Source organism: Ranitomeya variabilis, chromosome 2 (genome assembly GCF_051348905.1).
Source record: "Ranitomeya variabilis isolate aRanVar5 chromosome 2, aRanVar5.hap1, whole genome shotgun sequence".
NCBI classification, from domain to species: Eukaryota; Metazoa; Chordata; class Amphibia; order Anura; family Dendrobatidae; genus Ranitomeya; species Ranitomeya variabilis.
Genome location: NC_135233.1, coordinates 568,292,633 through 568,308,051, shown reverse-complemented (window position 1 = coordinate 568,308,051; position 15,419 = coordinate 568,292,633). Strand labels below are relative to the sequence as shown.

Sequence of the window (15,419 nt, the reverse complement as noted above, 5' to 3'; positions counted from 1 at the left end):
CCATATAAAAATATTTGATAACACTATAATGATTAGCTTTAAACTCAAAACAGTTTCATCTCACTGCATGTGTTTAGAATCAGGAATGCTTTGTGCAGACCTATGAGTGAGGTACGTGCGCACATGAGAAGTGCGTTCACAGAAATGGCATGGAATAGTGTCTCATAATATACCCACAGTCCTAAGCCACACAACAAGCAGAATGAACACAGAGTGAAAAAGTACAGATGCCTGCATGTGAGTGAAGTGCTGGATATAGTGCTTACCCATGTGGGATAGCAATTGGTACGCGCTGTGGTCCGTAGCCCCGATGCACGTTTCGCACTATGGGCTTCTTTGGGGGGGGCTTGTGTGAGTTGATGTGTGTATGGGGCTATAAATATCTCCTTCACAGCTGAATTCCGATGCCGCTGCAATGATTGAGCGCATGGGGGCGGTCCAAGACCGCGATTGCATCACTTCCTGCTTTTCCGACGACAGTGTGGGTCAAGGAAAAAGTTCCTGCGACGTCAGTGACCCATGACATGCTGATAGGATGCCTTTGGGGATGTGGGCAGCGCAAGGATCCACTGAGCATGCGTGCAACTCGGCGGCCATCTTAGATGAGGGAAAAAGTGAGAGTAACACCGTAAGTGTACAGCAATGAAGGAGAGACATCATTGGTTACCCAAATAGGTATACCGGTAACAAGTGCGTACCAGACAATCAAATGATATATAGAGTACACAGGTAGGATGTCAAACATGGCAGTAAGGTTGGAATTTCTTAGTCAATCATGAATTCAAATGAGGGATAGCAGTGCTTGTCTCCAAACGCTCCTTTCGATGCTGTTACAGATGAAGCAATAATGGAGGAGAGAGCATCAGTTGAGGCTCCCTGCCCTATCATTACCCTCTGTCTCTGACACAGCAGGTGTGCGATGACTTAAAGGGAACCTGTCACCCCCACCAGGCGTTTTTAACTAAAAGAGCCACCTTGTGCAGCAGTAATGCTGCATTCTGACAAGGTGGCTCTTTTAGTTCTGGGTGCTGTAACTGCCGATATAATCAGTTTTATAATTTGTCCTAAGTATCTTGTCTTCAGTCAAGGAGGCAGGCGTTTCCCCCCTGCTTCAGACGCCACACAGCCATCACTCAAATCTTCTTGGCTCCGGGCGCCGCCTCCTCACCGCTGTTTTGAAATCTGCCGGCGCCTGCGCTCTTTTCTCCTGCCTTGAGCAGGCGCAGTGAGCGCTGCCCGTCCGTCCTCATATGCAGTCTAGCGGACTGCGCCTGTGCAGCCGCCCTGCCTGTAAATCCCAGCCCCGCAGTGTCTTCTGATTTATTCACATTGCGGGGCTGGGATTCACAGGCAGGGCGGCCGCACAGGCGCAGTCCGCTATACTATGTGAAGGATTATGGGAAGTATATTATACTATATGGAGGACTATGGGGAACAATATACTATATGGAGGACTATGGGGAGTGTATTATACTAAACGAACAAAATGCTGCCTATTCATCTAGTGATTAGACTGGTTATGGCAGAACAAAAATAATTGTTCTCCGCATAACATTGCCCAGTGAAAACTTGTGATAGGGTGCTGATAACAAGATACTGTATGGGAACAGATTGATCTACTAGTGATCATTCTGTCCCCATCATTGTTCCTCAGCCGGTGTAAAGAGGCCAGGAAATAAGCAAACAACTTCAATATTGTCTCTCGCAATCGTTTAGCAGCCTTAAATAACCGTGTGTAAATGCAACTGAAATGTTTGTGTGATGGTGCAATATGGGACCATTTTAAATGTTTGCCCAGGGCCCCACTTTGCCTAAAACTGGCCCTGCATGTGTATTGAAAGATTGGGAGTAAATTTGTTGGCTGAATGGAGTATTGGCACCTTAAACACTTGAAGCAACCATAGTACTGTTGTCAATATGGGTTTTGTCCGTGGTATTTTCAGTATTTTCGTTTGCCTTTTGCTCTGTTCCTCCAATTTTCTCAAAAACAACATTTAGCCTGATGATTTTTGAAGGGCTTTTCATTCTAAATGCATAATAAAAATAACAAATAGGGTTCAAACAACTGTTTATAAACACCAAAGCTCCAGAAATATTACCTCCAATGTCGACAATTGCTACAAGACTACAGGTGCCCAGAAAAACAGAAATTATGTCAACAATGGTGAATATGTGATGTGGAAACCAACACATGACATACGTGCCCACCACAATGACAATTATTTTATCTGATTTACATTTGTTTGCCAAATTCATTTTTCTGAGTCTTCTCCATAAGTAGGTGTAGCAGATAATAATAATGCAAAATGGAACCAAAAACATAAAAGATGTTTCCAAAAGAAGAAAAATTAGTTTTTGCGTATCACTGTTATATTCATGAAGAATGCATTGGAAAGGTTGTTCATTTTGATTTGGGTTATAGAATGGAATGGAGTGAATACCAAGAAGTGCGGACATTATCCAAATAAATATGGTAATTTTTTTAAAAACGTGGCATCTGGTCCATCTCTGTAGATGAAATGGTCTAAATACAGCCAAGAACCGCTCTATACTCAACAGAGTTATCAGGAAGACACTGACATACAAATTGGTATAGATGACATATGCCAAAATCTTACAAAACACCAGTCCAAAAACCCATTCGTTAACTGCAAATGTATATATCCAAATAGGTAGAGATAAAAGAATGAGGAAGTCTGCGATTGCGAGGTTTCCGATTAACAGCACAGTAACAGAAATATTTTTCAGCTTTTTATATATGCACCACATTACCAATATGTTTCCTGGAGCCCCAATGATAAAAGCCAGAGACAATAACATGGATGCACCAATATTCTTTATCGACGTAGAGGAAGGATTCTGATGTATATCTGCAGAAAGATTGCATGATAACATTTCCGTATTCACAAATATTTGGTTTCTTCCTAAAACCAAATTGTAGCTCAGTACTAACTAAAAATTGTTTAATAAAAAGTTGCAAAAAAATTCTGAATTATTTTCTTTGTAGAATGTCATGCAAAGAGTTGACTGTCTTGGAATCAATTTTTTTCAGGATCGATGGAATTTATTTTGTTCTAAAAAAAAAGAATACATACAAATAAATATACTTTAGTCTAATAATGCAATTTGGAAAAAAAAACAACAAAAAGTGTCAAAACTAAGTTTGTATGAATAAGCCCTTATTCAAGGACAAACTTAGCTAATATATGACACTTTTCACCCAACTGGGCATGAAAAGATAGTTAAAATATAAAAATATTGATGGGAAGAAATCAGCTTACCGCCTGTGGTTGTACCTAATATTCGACCAGATATGGATCTTCAATTTTGGGTGTGAGTCATGGAGTAGTTAGTGCTGAGTCTGGTCTTAGGTCTTAAGCAGCTACGAATCACATGAGAAGATCTGTGGTGGTTCCATCAACAAAAAACATATGGGTTAAAACACAAATTGTAATTCCAACTTGTTAAAAACGTTCTCATTACACTTATTTACTGGCTAATCGATATGCCAAATTATTTCTAATATTTTGAGATTGGGAACCATCCTGCACCACTGGAAATGGAAAGATAAATGTACATTCATGGTTTTCTATTCAATTCTATAGGGTTACAAAAATTGTAGACTGTACTTCACTAGCAATTTTTGGAACTTATACAGATGTGAATAAAGCAAAAATTGCATATGCGTCCACCTTTTTTATTACTTATGATGATGCACGATGGGTCCCCAATCTCAAAATAAGTATTTGTCCTGGAGGTGGACCAGCATCAGACATTTATGGCACATCCTGTGAATGTTCCATGAAGCTTCCAGATGGAAATTCCCCTTTTTCTAGAACTTTTATATTATTGTGAAATATAAAATAGAAGAAAAACAAACAATTAGGCGCACTGCCATATATACCGGTACATTAGGAATATACCAAGGGTGCAATGTCAGTAATAGAAACCAATTTTTGCAAAAAAGAAGAAAAGCATTACTGCAAAAAGAATTGCACACCATCCAATAATGAGAAACAAATATAATAAAATATAACAGGCTGATTTTATTAACACATCAAAAAAACCCGCAAACAATTAAAACATAATTAAAAGTACAAACACCATCGAATACTCAGGTAGTGGAGACCATAACATAAGCATAGTATTGTGACCCAAATTAAACCTAGTGGCTCATGAGGCAGTGTGCAATCTACCTACTCGGACAATGTCCTAAATGGCCCATATGCGCATACAGAGACACCTATATGCAAAAATGGTGAAAAAAAAGGCCGTTTGTCCAAGGTAATATAAAGCTAGCCAACTAACAGGTTAAAAGGTAACTAGTACATGATAATACCCCTAGGTCCCCTAGATGTAAACAGAGGAAACCCCCCATAAAGATACAACCTAGTGAAGACACGATGCCCTATGCGTATCGCCTGGAGGACCAGGCTTCGTCAGGGAAGTTCAAACCTAGGTTTAATTTGGGTCACAATACTATGCTTATGTTATGGTCTCCACTACCTGAGTGTTCGATGGTGTTTGTACTTTTAATTATGTTTTAATTGTTTGCAGTGTTTTTTGATGTGTTAATAAAATCAAGGAAGAAGGAAACATCCAGCTCAACGAGATAGTGAAAAAACGTGTCATTCCTTTATTCACTTCAATAATATATGTGGATGATAAAAACAGTATCAACGCGTTTCTGGTGACAGAGCACCCTTAGTCATGACTAAGGGTGCTCTGTCACCAGAAACGCGTTGATACTGTTTTTATTCCTGTTGTTGCTGATGTTTTTATCCTCCACATATATTATTGAAGTGAATAAAGGAACGACACGTTTTTTCACTATCTCGTTGAGCTGGATGTTTCCTTCTTCCTTGATCCTTCTACGCCCTGACACAGCGGTTCCGTGCTCCGAGTATCCAGAGATGTCAACCATGGTGAGCTGGACTTTGCTTTGCTCTGTTAATAAAATCAGCCTGTTATATCTTATTACATTTGTTTCTCATTATTGGATGGTGTGCAATTCTTTTTGCAGTAATGCTTTTCTTCTTTTTTATATAAAATAGAAGATGCTCTAGAGTTGAACACAAAAGAACATAAACAGGGTCATTCTGGAATGGGAGCTAACAGAGACATGAATAGTTGTATTAATCTGGAGATGTTGTGATAACGTTCAACTCCAGTGAAGATATTTGATCCAACTGCTGCTCTGGTGATTGAAGGTAAATTTCCAAGTTATGTTGCAGAAATGGATGAAGCTATCATAAAAAACCTCATTAAAGACAGATAAAAAGTTAAACCTTTATTATTAAATCATAAAAAGGGGACAAACAACATATAATAACACACACCATACAAAAAGTGCATACTAGGTCCACCCTAACAACGATCCCTGAACCTATCTTCGACCTATCAGCGGAGGTTGGCACCCTATAAGAAAATACGAGAATGGCGCCCCTGCTCAACGATGGCTGACCATAATATCCTGTGTGTCCCTCCATGTAGGTGACCAATGCACAGCCGAGATGTCCAAAGAGGACCCCACAGTCACACTAATTGCTGAAGGGGCAGCGAAAAAAAGCAAGAAGATGTCTATAAGGTCAGGAATAGTGGTCTGTCTGCACAGTGATGTAAAAAGATTATTTGATGCAAATTACATAAACCCCTCTGTACTAAACCTACACTGTGCCCTGCCTACACAGCGGAGGTTGGCACCCTACTGGTCAGTGGATATGGTGCCCCCGCTCCACAAGAGCTATCCCTTGGAAGCCCTAATAAACCAATATCCCAGGGGTTGCAAAATAAATATCATGAACAATATCTGGAGACAGAGATGCACCATGCAACATCCATCCATCTAAACTCCTGATGAGCCATGTAGTGAAACGCATAGAGGTGACATGACATCTTATTTTTAAGTACCCCTCTGACTTAGCCATCATGCGTTACTCTATATCTTACTGATGTATTTAAGGATGGTTTATATCTATGGACATTGTTCTGGCTACTATCTAATATCCTATTTGAGGACTGAGCCTTTGTCTATATCTATAGATATCTAATCAGTATATAGAGTTGTTTGATATTTGCATTTGTGTATTGGAATTTGATCATATAAATTGTAGTGGCACCTACAAACCCTCTGTCTCCAGATGTTGTTTATGATATTTATTTTGCAACCCCTGGGGTATTGGTTTTGGTTTAATAGGGCCTCCAAGGGATAGCTGTCATGGAGCGGGGACACCATATCCACTGACCAGTAGGGTGCCAACCTCCGCTGTGTAGGCAGGGCACAGTGTAGGTTTAGTACAGAGGGGTTTATGTAATTTACATCAAATCTTTTTTCATCACTGTGCAGACAGGCCACTATTCTTGACCTTATAGACATCTTTCTGCTTTTTTCGCTGCCCCTTCAGCAACTAGTGTGACTGAGGGGTCCTCTTTGGACATCTTGACTGTGCATGGGTCACTTACATGGAGGGACAAACAGGATATTAGGGTCAGCCATCGTTGAGCAGGGGCGCCATTCTCGTATTTTCTTATAGGGTGCCAACCTCCGCTGACAGGTTCAGGGATCATTGTTAGGGTGGACCTAGTATGCACTTTTTGTATGGTGTGTGTTACTATATGCTGTTTGTCCCCTTTTTATGATTTAATAATAAAGGTTTAACTTTTTATCTGTCTTTAATGAGGTTTTTATGATAGATACGTTAAATATAGCCTCGTGTATAATAGAATTTTTGCAGTAACTCCAGAAATGGATGAAGCACAGTTGGGAGTCCTGCACTGCTGGAATGAAAGTTCTTCAGATGACATAACAGGAAAGGTTTTATTGCCGTATTTGTTTTGGTGCCGAAACGACAACTTTTTCTAGTCAAAAACTGGAATGTTCAGCACCGAGGCGCATAGGAAATAAAAACATCCCTATTATCTTACTTAGAGAACATGCATTCCTGTACCTCCAACCAAGATTTATCCATTTCTGTAACATACAGTAAAAACAGACCAAAAGGCATCATTGGGACTTTGAAGAGAGGAAAACTCCATAGGGAAAAGGAAAAGGCTCCCCTCTACAAAATAACAGTATTGTTATAAAACAATGAGTAGGGTGACTGACCAACAAGTCATGGAAGGGACGTGGAGGGAAAAGCAAATATACCCTCTCATGGGCATCCAAGCTTAGCATGTTAAGGGTATAGGCACACAAGGTTTATTTTAGACAAATTCTACAATGTAAGAACACAATGCACAGCAATGTAAAAACGACTTGCTGTGCATTTGATTTGTCTTTTGTCACTTCATTTTACAGTTTCAGATTACTAAAAAAAATGCAATTAAAAGAAGCAGCATATTCATTCTTTTGTGTGGTTTCTACTAGCTATTTAAAGTTTCAATTCCCAAAAAAAGATGCAGAAATGATGGAATAGATGCCAACAAAAACTTTTCCGTAAAAACACAGCTAGCATTTTCCTAAAGCATCTATGCCTTGGAAAGCTCGGCAGGTACGCCGGTGTCTAAAAGATGCAATGTGCACATATCCTAAGGTTGGTTTCACACATGCAATTTTTTTAAAAGTTATTAAGCCAAAGCTAGAAGTGTATTCTTCGGGTATGAATAACAACCTAATGGATACCTCTTCATATAGCGTCAGAAAAATGTGGATCAGCCACTCCTATGTATGACACTTGTCACCAAAGATATTACTATAAATATGAAGATCAAAAGACAAGTTACAATAAAATTGTTTTTTGAAAGGATTCATATTGTTATATAGGGTAAAGTTTCTCCTTATGGAGCATGACATACCAGCTCTGGCTTGTCAAGGTAAGGAGGCTTATTCGCCGTGCAATGCTTCTCTGGGAAATTTTATATGCAAATTGCCTCTTCAGAGAGGAAGAGGACTCGAACTCTATATAGCATCACCTGTTGGAAGTAGCGATCCTACAAGTCACAATCAACCCTTTAATGAGTCTCGCTATTTGACTTAGGATAAAAGCCAAAGCGGAATCTCAATTTACATACATGGTGTTTCAGACTATTGGCCCTCATCAGTGCAAAATATGAGATTTGATTTGGCTAGGTGAGAGGCTCTGGACTGGGGTCTAAGGAGTAAAGTTTCTCCTTGTTGAGAGTGATATACCAGCTCTGGCTTGTCAAGGTAATCCAGCAATGACAACCACAGGGGTCTCCTGCAGACCCCAGGTTGTCATGGCAACCTGCAGCTGTTAGGGGCACATGTCAGCTGATGAAATGGAAAAGGTGCAGGCTTATCTCCGGAGCCCAAACATGGGGTGGCACCTAATGAGACACTGCATGTCATTGGGTGTTAAGGGGTTAAATGGAGTGGTTCCCAATGTATATATGCACCTCCTGATCATGGGGAACCCATGGTTTACGATGGCATCCGGAGGGTTTCAACAGATACTACCACTTTGGTGCTCCTGTGAAACTGACCCATAAGCAATTTACAAAATATACCTCAATACCTTGGTACTGTTGTATATAGTACAAGCGATCAAATGATTGCATGTTCAACTCCTCTAAAAAAAGAAAAGACTAGAAAAAATGTTTTCTTAAAAATGTATAAAAATTCTAATAATTAAAAATGAAGAAAAAACATATTTAGTATTGCATTCTTAACGGTCTGATCTACCAAAATGTAAATTATCCCATTTGGTAAACACAGTAATGAAAAATCAAAATCGCTGAATTCTGTTGTTTGATCACCTCATATGTACCTCAAATTGATATTAACAAATACATTGGTTGACTATACAAGAACAAGCCCACACTCCGTTTCATCAACGGAAAAATAAAAATGTTATTCAGAAAATGGCAAGAAAAATTAAAATAAAGGAAAAAAAAAATTTTTTCATAACTGAAGTAGAAAAAAAGAATCGATGGAAGTTTGATATTGCTGTTATCGGACTTTTTCTTGGCTGTTACAAAAACAATAGTGGAATTAAATGTTTTTATCATTGGTATTTTTTTCACATTTTTCAGGAAATTTTATGGCAAAATGATTGATGTCCTTCAAAACTACACCTTACCTCACAAAAAAAGTCTTCATGTGTCTATGTTGAGAAAAAAGTTGTGTCAAGTTCAATATTCTAAAGAATAGAAATACTTACTAAACAGATGTGTCACATCCAGAAGGAGAGCTGCAGAGAATATTCTATCATTTGCTTGCTGGTAGTAATATATATATATATATATATATATATATATATATATATATAGGGAACTAAATAATTTTTTTTAGTTTCAACCTAACCACTTCCTTACTTACTTCTTCTACCCTACTTCCATATGACATCTGTGACGCAGTGACCCCTGTTACAGCTAGGGGGCACTGTGTGTGCGCTTCAGACTGCGCTTGGAGGCACAATTATGATGGTGAATTAGGGACTGGCATTATTGTAAATGGCCGGTATGTATCGCAGAGGTTCTCTGCGCTGTAAGCCCAAAATGATATGTTTATGCTGGGACTTATAGTTCCACAAGTGTTTGTTGTGTTTACTTATAAGGGGGCTTATAGGGTTAGTCAAAGAGCTGGGCAGGAATTGACTAACCACACATGCACCGCCCATCCATGGGGGGTGGTTACAACCATATAATGTGACTGAGGTCTGGTCACATGGTCAGAGTGTATGGACTTGAATGGTCTGTGTTGTAGGTCCTGAAAAAGGTCAGGTCTGTGTTGGAAGCTCCGGCGAGTGGAGACTTCCTGAAGAGCACGTGGAGAGACCGTGGACCTGCATGGTCGGTGTTGGAAGCTCCTGTGAGTGGAGACTTCCTGGAAGCACCTGGTGAGACCATGTACCTGCAGAGCCTGGGACGGCTTCTGTGTTGGCGAAGCTAGGACTGACAAGGAGTCACCTTATGGAGTGGAGCTCCTGAGAGGTAACCCCAGATATGGGGAAAAAACTATGTGCACTGACAAAGGACAGTTACCGAAGTGCACGGTCACCCGGTGACTGGAGAGAGACAGGCTTGACTAGTGAATGCCTTGTAAAGCCATACGTGATGAAGTAACGGACTATGTGTAAGCCGGTGATATGCAACCTGGCATAAGAAGCGGTTTATGATGTTTCAATAAACCGTATGGACTGTTTTGTGTGAAAAAAACATGCCTGGCTACATTAATCCGCTGCCAAGCAAGTGTTCCCCAACACAAACAGTAGGCGCAACGCCACACATCCCATATGGGTTATTCCAATATTATTAACTGGTAGCATATCACTAGGGTATACTGTAAGTAGGACACCACGTAATGCCCCAAACCAATCAGACCCTCACTTATCTTTACAATATTTCAGCAAGCATCTTAAAAGGGCTTTATGTTTATATAATGAAAAAGGGCACAAACGTTGTATAAAACAACATTGCCACTTTTCCAGGGTGATCTCCAACAGGCTCTGGCAACTCAAAGAGTCCAGATCCAGTAGTCAAAGGTTTCAATAAAGAATTAATCATTTTTAACAAACATCTGCAATGCTTTGACCAAGACACAGAGTCCTCACCAAGCCTAACAAAAACGTCTATAAAGATTCAAATGTCCAAAACAAAAGGATCAAAGTGGGATGATGTATTAATATCGACATAAGAAAATCATAAAAAATGATCTGTGGGGTATAATTTCAAGATAAGTTACTAATAAGTCTAGTTATTGTATGTATGTTTTATATATTTTGTGCAACATAATTCTAGAAGGTTCAGCACCATAAAAGAAGTAGCTATATTGTCTCGAGGTCCGTAGGAGATAATTCCATGTGTTTTTCACAGATCCATTACAATTAGTAATAATCACGTTTAGGTTAATACTATATTTCACCAAATACAAACTCATTGAGTCTATTATCTTCAGTTCCTCAATATTCACAGTACCAGTCGCTATTTGTTTACGGTGCTGCAAAAAATGTTATCAACTTCTAATTAGCCAAAAGGCTGAAGATTCCTTTAGTTACTCTGAGGATGATTCTGAAAGTTTAACAGCAAACGGATCCACAATTTATGGTGGTCATATTCAGCTTTGCACTGAGAAGGGGACTTTTCGAGTTGGAGCACCACACATTGAGGACACTGGTGCTCCTGGGACTTCCATAGCTAAGGCTATAGACTCCGGTTATTGATTGATCTTCCAACCAGATGACCCAATGAGGATCTTCTTGTCTTTAAAGTTGCCTCAAAGCTCTACCCAAACCACCTTATCTTTAACTCTACTCTTATCCATTTCCTCCACCTTGCCTTTTCCTTATCAAGACTTTGCTCATGTCTTTTCCAAAGAGAAGGCCGAATGACTACATCAGATGTGCCATACCTTTTTTTTCTCTGTACATAGCCATTCAATGGGAGAGTTTATCCACTATCTCTCCAAGACTGAAGTAATGCTTACTTATATTAAAGAGAATTTGAAGAGGAATTTCTTCTAGAAGTCTGATTCCTTCGGGTGTAGGCTTGTTCACAAAAAAATGTTGTTTGACTTATACCATACATACACTATCAGGGTTTAGATGTCAGTAAGCAAATTGGAGGTATCTGTCAAACAATTGTGGATCACGATGTAGAAATCAAGTACACATCAGTGTGAGACTAGAAGATAGAAATGTATGTTAGGAGAATAGCTCAAAAGTAATAGCTCAAAAGTAGAGATATGCATTGCCAATATTTTACGAAGATTTTTTGGGCAAACAGTATATGTAGAACAAAGGAAACAGCACCTATATAGATCCTTAAGTAGGGACATGAATAGAAAGGCAAGATGATTACCAGGGTGGTTTATCTCTCAATACCATCAGATGCATTTTGACTTCTAATCCACAACTAGCAGCACTCATTCAAACTCATTTTGATAACAAAGCCTCTATAAGCACATATATGTATTAGTGAAGGACTCAAGGTTAGTGTGTATGTATAAAATCAATGGTAGTTATGCAAAATATTAGGAGTGAACAGATGGAGTGTGAATGTTGAGTTCAGAATTGAGAGTCCTCAGTGGTTGATACCACGTTTTGGTCTCTTCATCAGGCATAGATTATGTCTTGATGATATGTCTAGATTATGCTTGATGAAGAGACCTGAGTAGTCTCGAAAGCTTGCAATATGTTATCTTGTTTTCAGTTAGCCATTAAAAGGTATCAACCACTGAGGACTCTCAATTCTAAATATTTTTCTGTCTACTGGCTAACACGATACAAAGATTTTTATCTTTCCTGTATCATAATTTTGAGTTCAGCACTGTTAACTGCTGAGTGAGACATTGTGGCTTTCGTCTAACTGATATGTATGTTTGTGCTTCAAGAGTTAGACCAGGTTACTTTGCTTTTTAGTGCTTTTAATAGTTAATAGTTGCAACCCACCACTTCCTCCTTTGTGGTATCATTTTTTCATCCCCACTTTGAATTTGTTCCCAGACTTTATATTTTACTTTGCCAGTAAAAGGAAGTAATCACTAAGTTTCTAAAATGTTCTGCCATAATCAGTGGAAAATCTAAAATCAGTTAACTGAGTTGCTGAAATTCGTCTAAAAATATTTAACTACATAAACGGAACCTGTCATGTGATCTGTGATGCCCAAACCACAATTATAGCCAGGTATATTAATTTCTGAAATGCTCCGGTCAGAGACGTGATTAGTTTGGCACCACCCCAAGCCGGTTCTACTCAGCTTTGCAGCAGGTGATTGATAGGTTTATCCCTTTTTACACAGGAGGAAGAGACTAGTCAATCACCTACAGCATCAGAATAGCTGTCCGGGGGACTAGTCTGGTATCCAGCTATCATTCCTGACTGGATCTTCTATTTATATTTTCTCTGAAACGCCAGAACATAGCAGAGAAAGTTATCCCGGCCACCAATCCTGCAGCCAGATTCTTATTCATGCTGTCCAAGCTTTCTTTGTTTAAGTGTGCATATAGAGTGACTTCCTCTTGACAAAGCCGTGCTTTTGCACTCGAAACGCGCGTCGAGGGTCTCCTGCATCTACACCCTGGGTCCCCCAGCTCTGCCCCCGGTAAGCTCTGCCCTTCTGGCGATGTTTTTGTCTAGCGGTATTATTGATTTCTACATGACTACTGATGGCAATCTTACAATAGTACCTTATGCACTGTCAATTTACTTAATGGATTGATATATCTACTTACATGGGCATGTGCAATGGTGGACTCTTCTGGGCATATCTGTGTCTATCCTGGTCTTTCTTCTATTGTGGTGTTATGATTTTTGTACTCACTTGAGATTATTGTTAATAAAGTATATATATTTTTTACCTAGTTGGTCCAGCTTTTCTCCTTCTTTGCAAGATTCTGGGAGCGGGCATTCTATCGCTGCTGTGTATGAGGAGGTGGTTCTCACACCCTCTTTTATGACATCTAGAATGTCACCGAGGTTCTGTTTTGCATATAGAGATAGTTGTCAGTCACTGATAGAACCACCCGCTGGGCTGAAACTCTGAAAAAGAGCAGATGTGTAAATGATTAGTGATGAGCGAGTAGCATTGTTGCTCGGGTCTCACCGAGCACGCTCAGGTGATCTCAGAGTATTTAGATGTGCTTGAAGATTTAGTTTTCATTGCCTCAACTGCATGATTTACGGCTTCTGGACAGCCTGAATACATGCGGGAATTCCCTAACAAACCGGCATTCCTCACATGTATTCAGCCTGTCTAGCAGCCGTAAATCATGCAGCTGAGGCGATGAAAACTAATTCTCCGAGCACTTCCAAATACTCGGAAATCACCCGAGCATGCTCAGGAAGACCCGAGCAACGAGTATACTCGCTCATCACTATAAATGATGAAATCACACGTTATACTGACTCTTTTCTCACCTAGCTATATGTGAATCAACATAGCTTCCTGAGAATTGAACTGCATTTTCATTGTGACATACATATATTTAAGGCTGTCAAGTTTGGATCATCATGATCCTTTCATTGACAGAAGGTATGCAATGAGCGGGGTTCCAATTCAATAATTGGCTATAAAAAATGGTACTAGTTCTGTATTCATGTATTCTGAAACAGAATTTTTGTACGTTTAGTTTTAGTACTGTATGTACTGAGCTAGGTTCTGATACAGTATCTTTATATTGAGCTTAGTCTTGGTGCGGTATTTAGGTATTGTGCTTAGTTTTGATAAAGGATTTTTGTTCACGCACTACAACATATTTATGTCACATGCTGGATTTCATAAAAAAATTGTAATGTGCTTAGTTCTATCACAGTATTCATGTAGTTAGCTTGATTCTGGTCCTGTGTTTATGTAATGAGTTTAGTTCACGATCGGTGGTTTTATTTGGTACTTTGTTTATGTAAACAAACTATATCCTTTACACATAAGTTTCAAAACTTCCATGCACAAAACTATAAACTTTATATGTTAAACTATAAACTTTATCATTATATAATTACGGTGTTGCTCATGCTGTATTTGTGTTGCGAGTTTGGTTCTGATTAGTGATGAGCGAATATACTCGTTACTCTTTCGATTTTTCGAGCACGCTCGGGGGTCCTCCGAGTAATTTATAGTGCTTGGAGATTTAGTTTTCCTTGCCGCAGCTGAATGATTTACATCTGTTAGCCAGCATAAGTACATGTGGGGGTTGCCTGGTTGCTAGGGAATCCCCACATGTAATCAAGCTGGCTAACAGATGTAAATCATTCAGCTGCGGCAAGAAAAACTAAATCTCTGAGCACTAAAAAATACTCGGAGGACACCTGAGCATGCTCGAGAAATCTCGAGTAACGAGTATATTCGCTCATCACTAGTTCTGATACAATATTACTATATACAGTAGTATTATTTTATTGTGCTTTGTTCTGGTACCATAATCATACATTTATCTGTAATTATTGCTCCATAACTAAACTGAGATTGATTCCTTTGAAGAAAAATGTCTGAAATTTTTTCCAGCTCTTTACCTTCTTCTAATCCACCTACAGGTAAGTAATACACTGCACATTTCATACAACATGTGATCCACATTTTTTAAAAATTATATACACTTTTATTACAAGGATTTTTACAATGTGTGAGCATAAAATTATATTATTTGCTAGTTGTGTGTGTTTATCCCCTTCCCTACAATCCTTATCAATCCAATCCATATAAGGGGAAAAATTCCTTCTTGACTTTACATACAGCAATTAAACTAGTTCCCTGGATCAACGATCTTATCACAAAATCTAGTACCAATAACCTGTAAAATTATATTTTTCAAGAAAGGAATCTAGCCTTTTGTCTGTGTCCTCTCCAGCATTCACCACATGTAGCCCTTTCATATTTGAAGGCATCTACAAGCCCCTATAGTCAATCATCTGAACTGGAATTCAGCTGGATCATCCAGGTTTATTACGTGTATAGGGGACCCTTGACTCTCTTCAGATAGATGATCTAAGGGAACAGAAGGATCCACATATTGATTTTAAGTGAC

The 15,419-nt window shown here is 39.1% G+C and overlaps 1 protein-coding gene across 1 annotated transcript; it reads right to left on the bottom strand.

Annotated features, from left to right (window-relative positions):
* Window positions 1-1,431: 1,431 nt before the first annotated feature.
* Window positions 1,432-9,164, bottom strand: LOC143809726 (leukotriene B4 receptor 1-like). The gene is made up of 3 exons (XM_077292761.1): window positions 9,120-9,164; window positions 3,282-3,403; window positions 1,432-3,074 (listed from the first exon to the last, which is right to left on the bottom strand). The coding sequence occupies exon 3, from the start codon at window positions 2,893-2,895 to the stop codon at window positions 1,882-1,884; it is 1,014 nt and encodes a 337-aa protein (XP_077148876.1). The 5' UTR covers window positions 2,896-3,074; window positions 3,282-3,403; window positions 9,120-9,164; the 3' UTR covers window positions 1,432-1,881.
* Between the last annotated feature and the right edge of the window lie 6,255 nt (window positions 9,165-15,419).

What these genes read in the sequence shown, in the direction of transcription:
- LOC143809726 (XM_077292761.1), bottom strand. Translation starts at nt 2,895, where the DNA reads ATGTTATCATGCAATCTTTCTGCAGATATACATCAGAATCCTTCCTCT.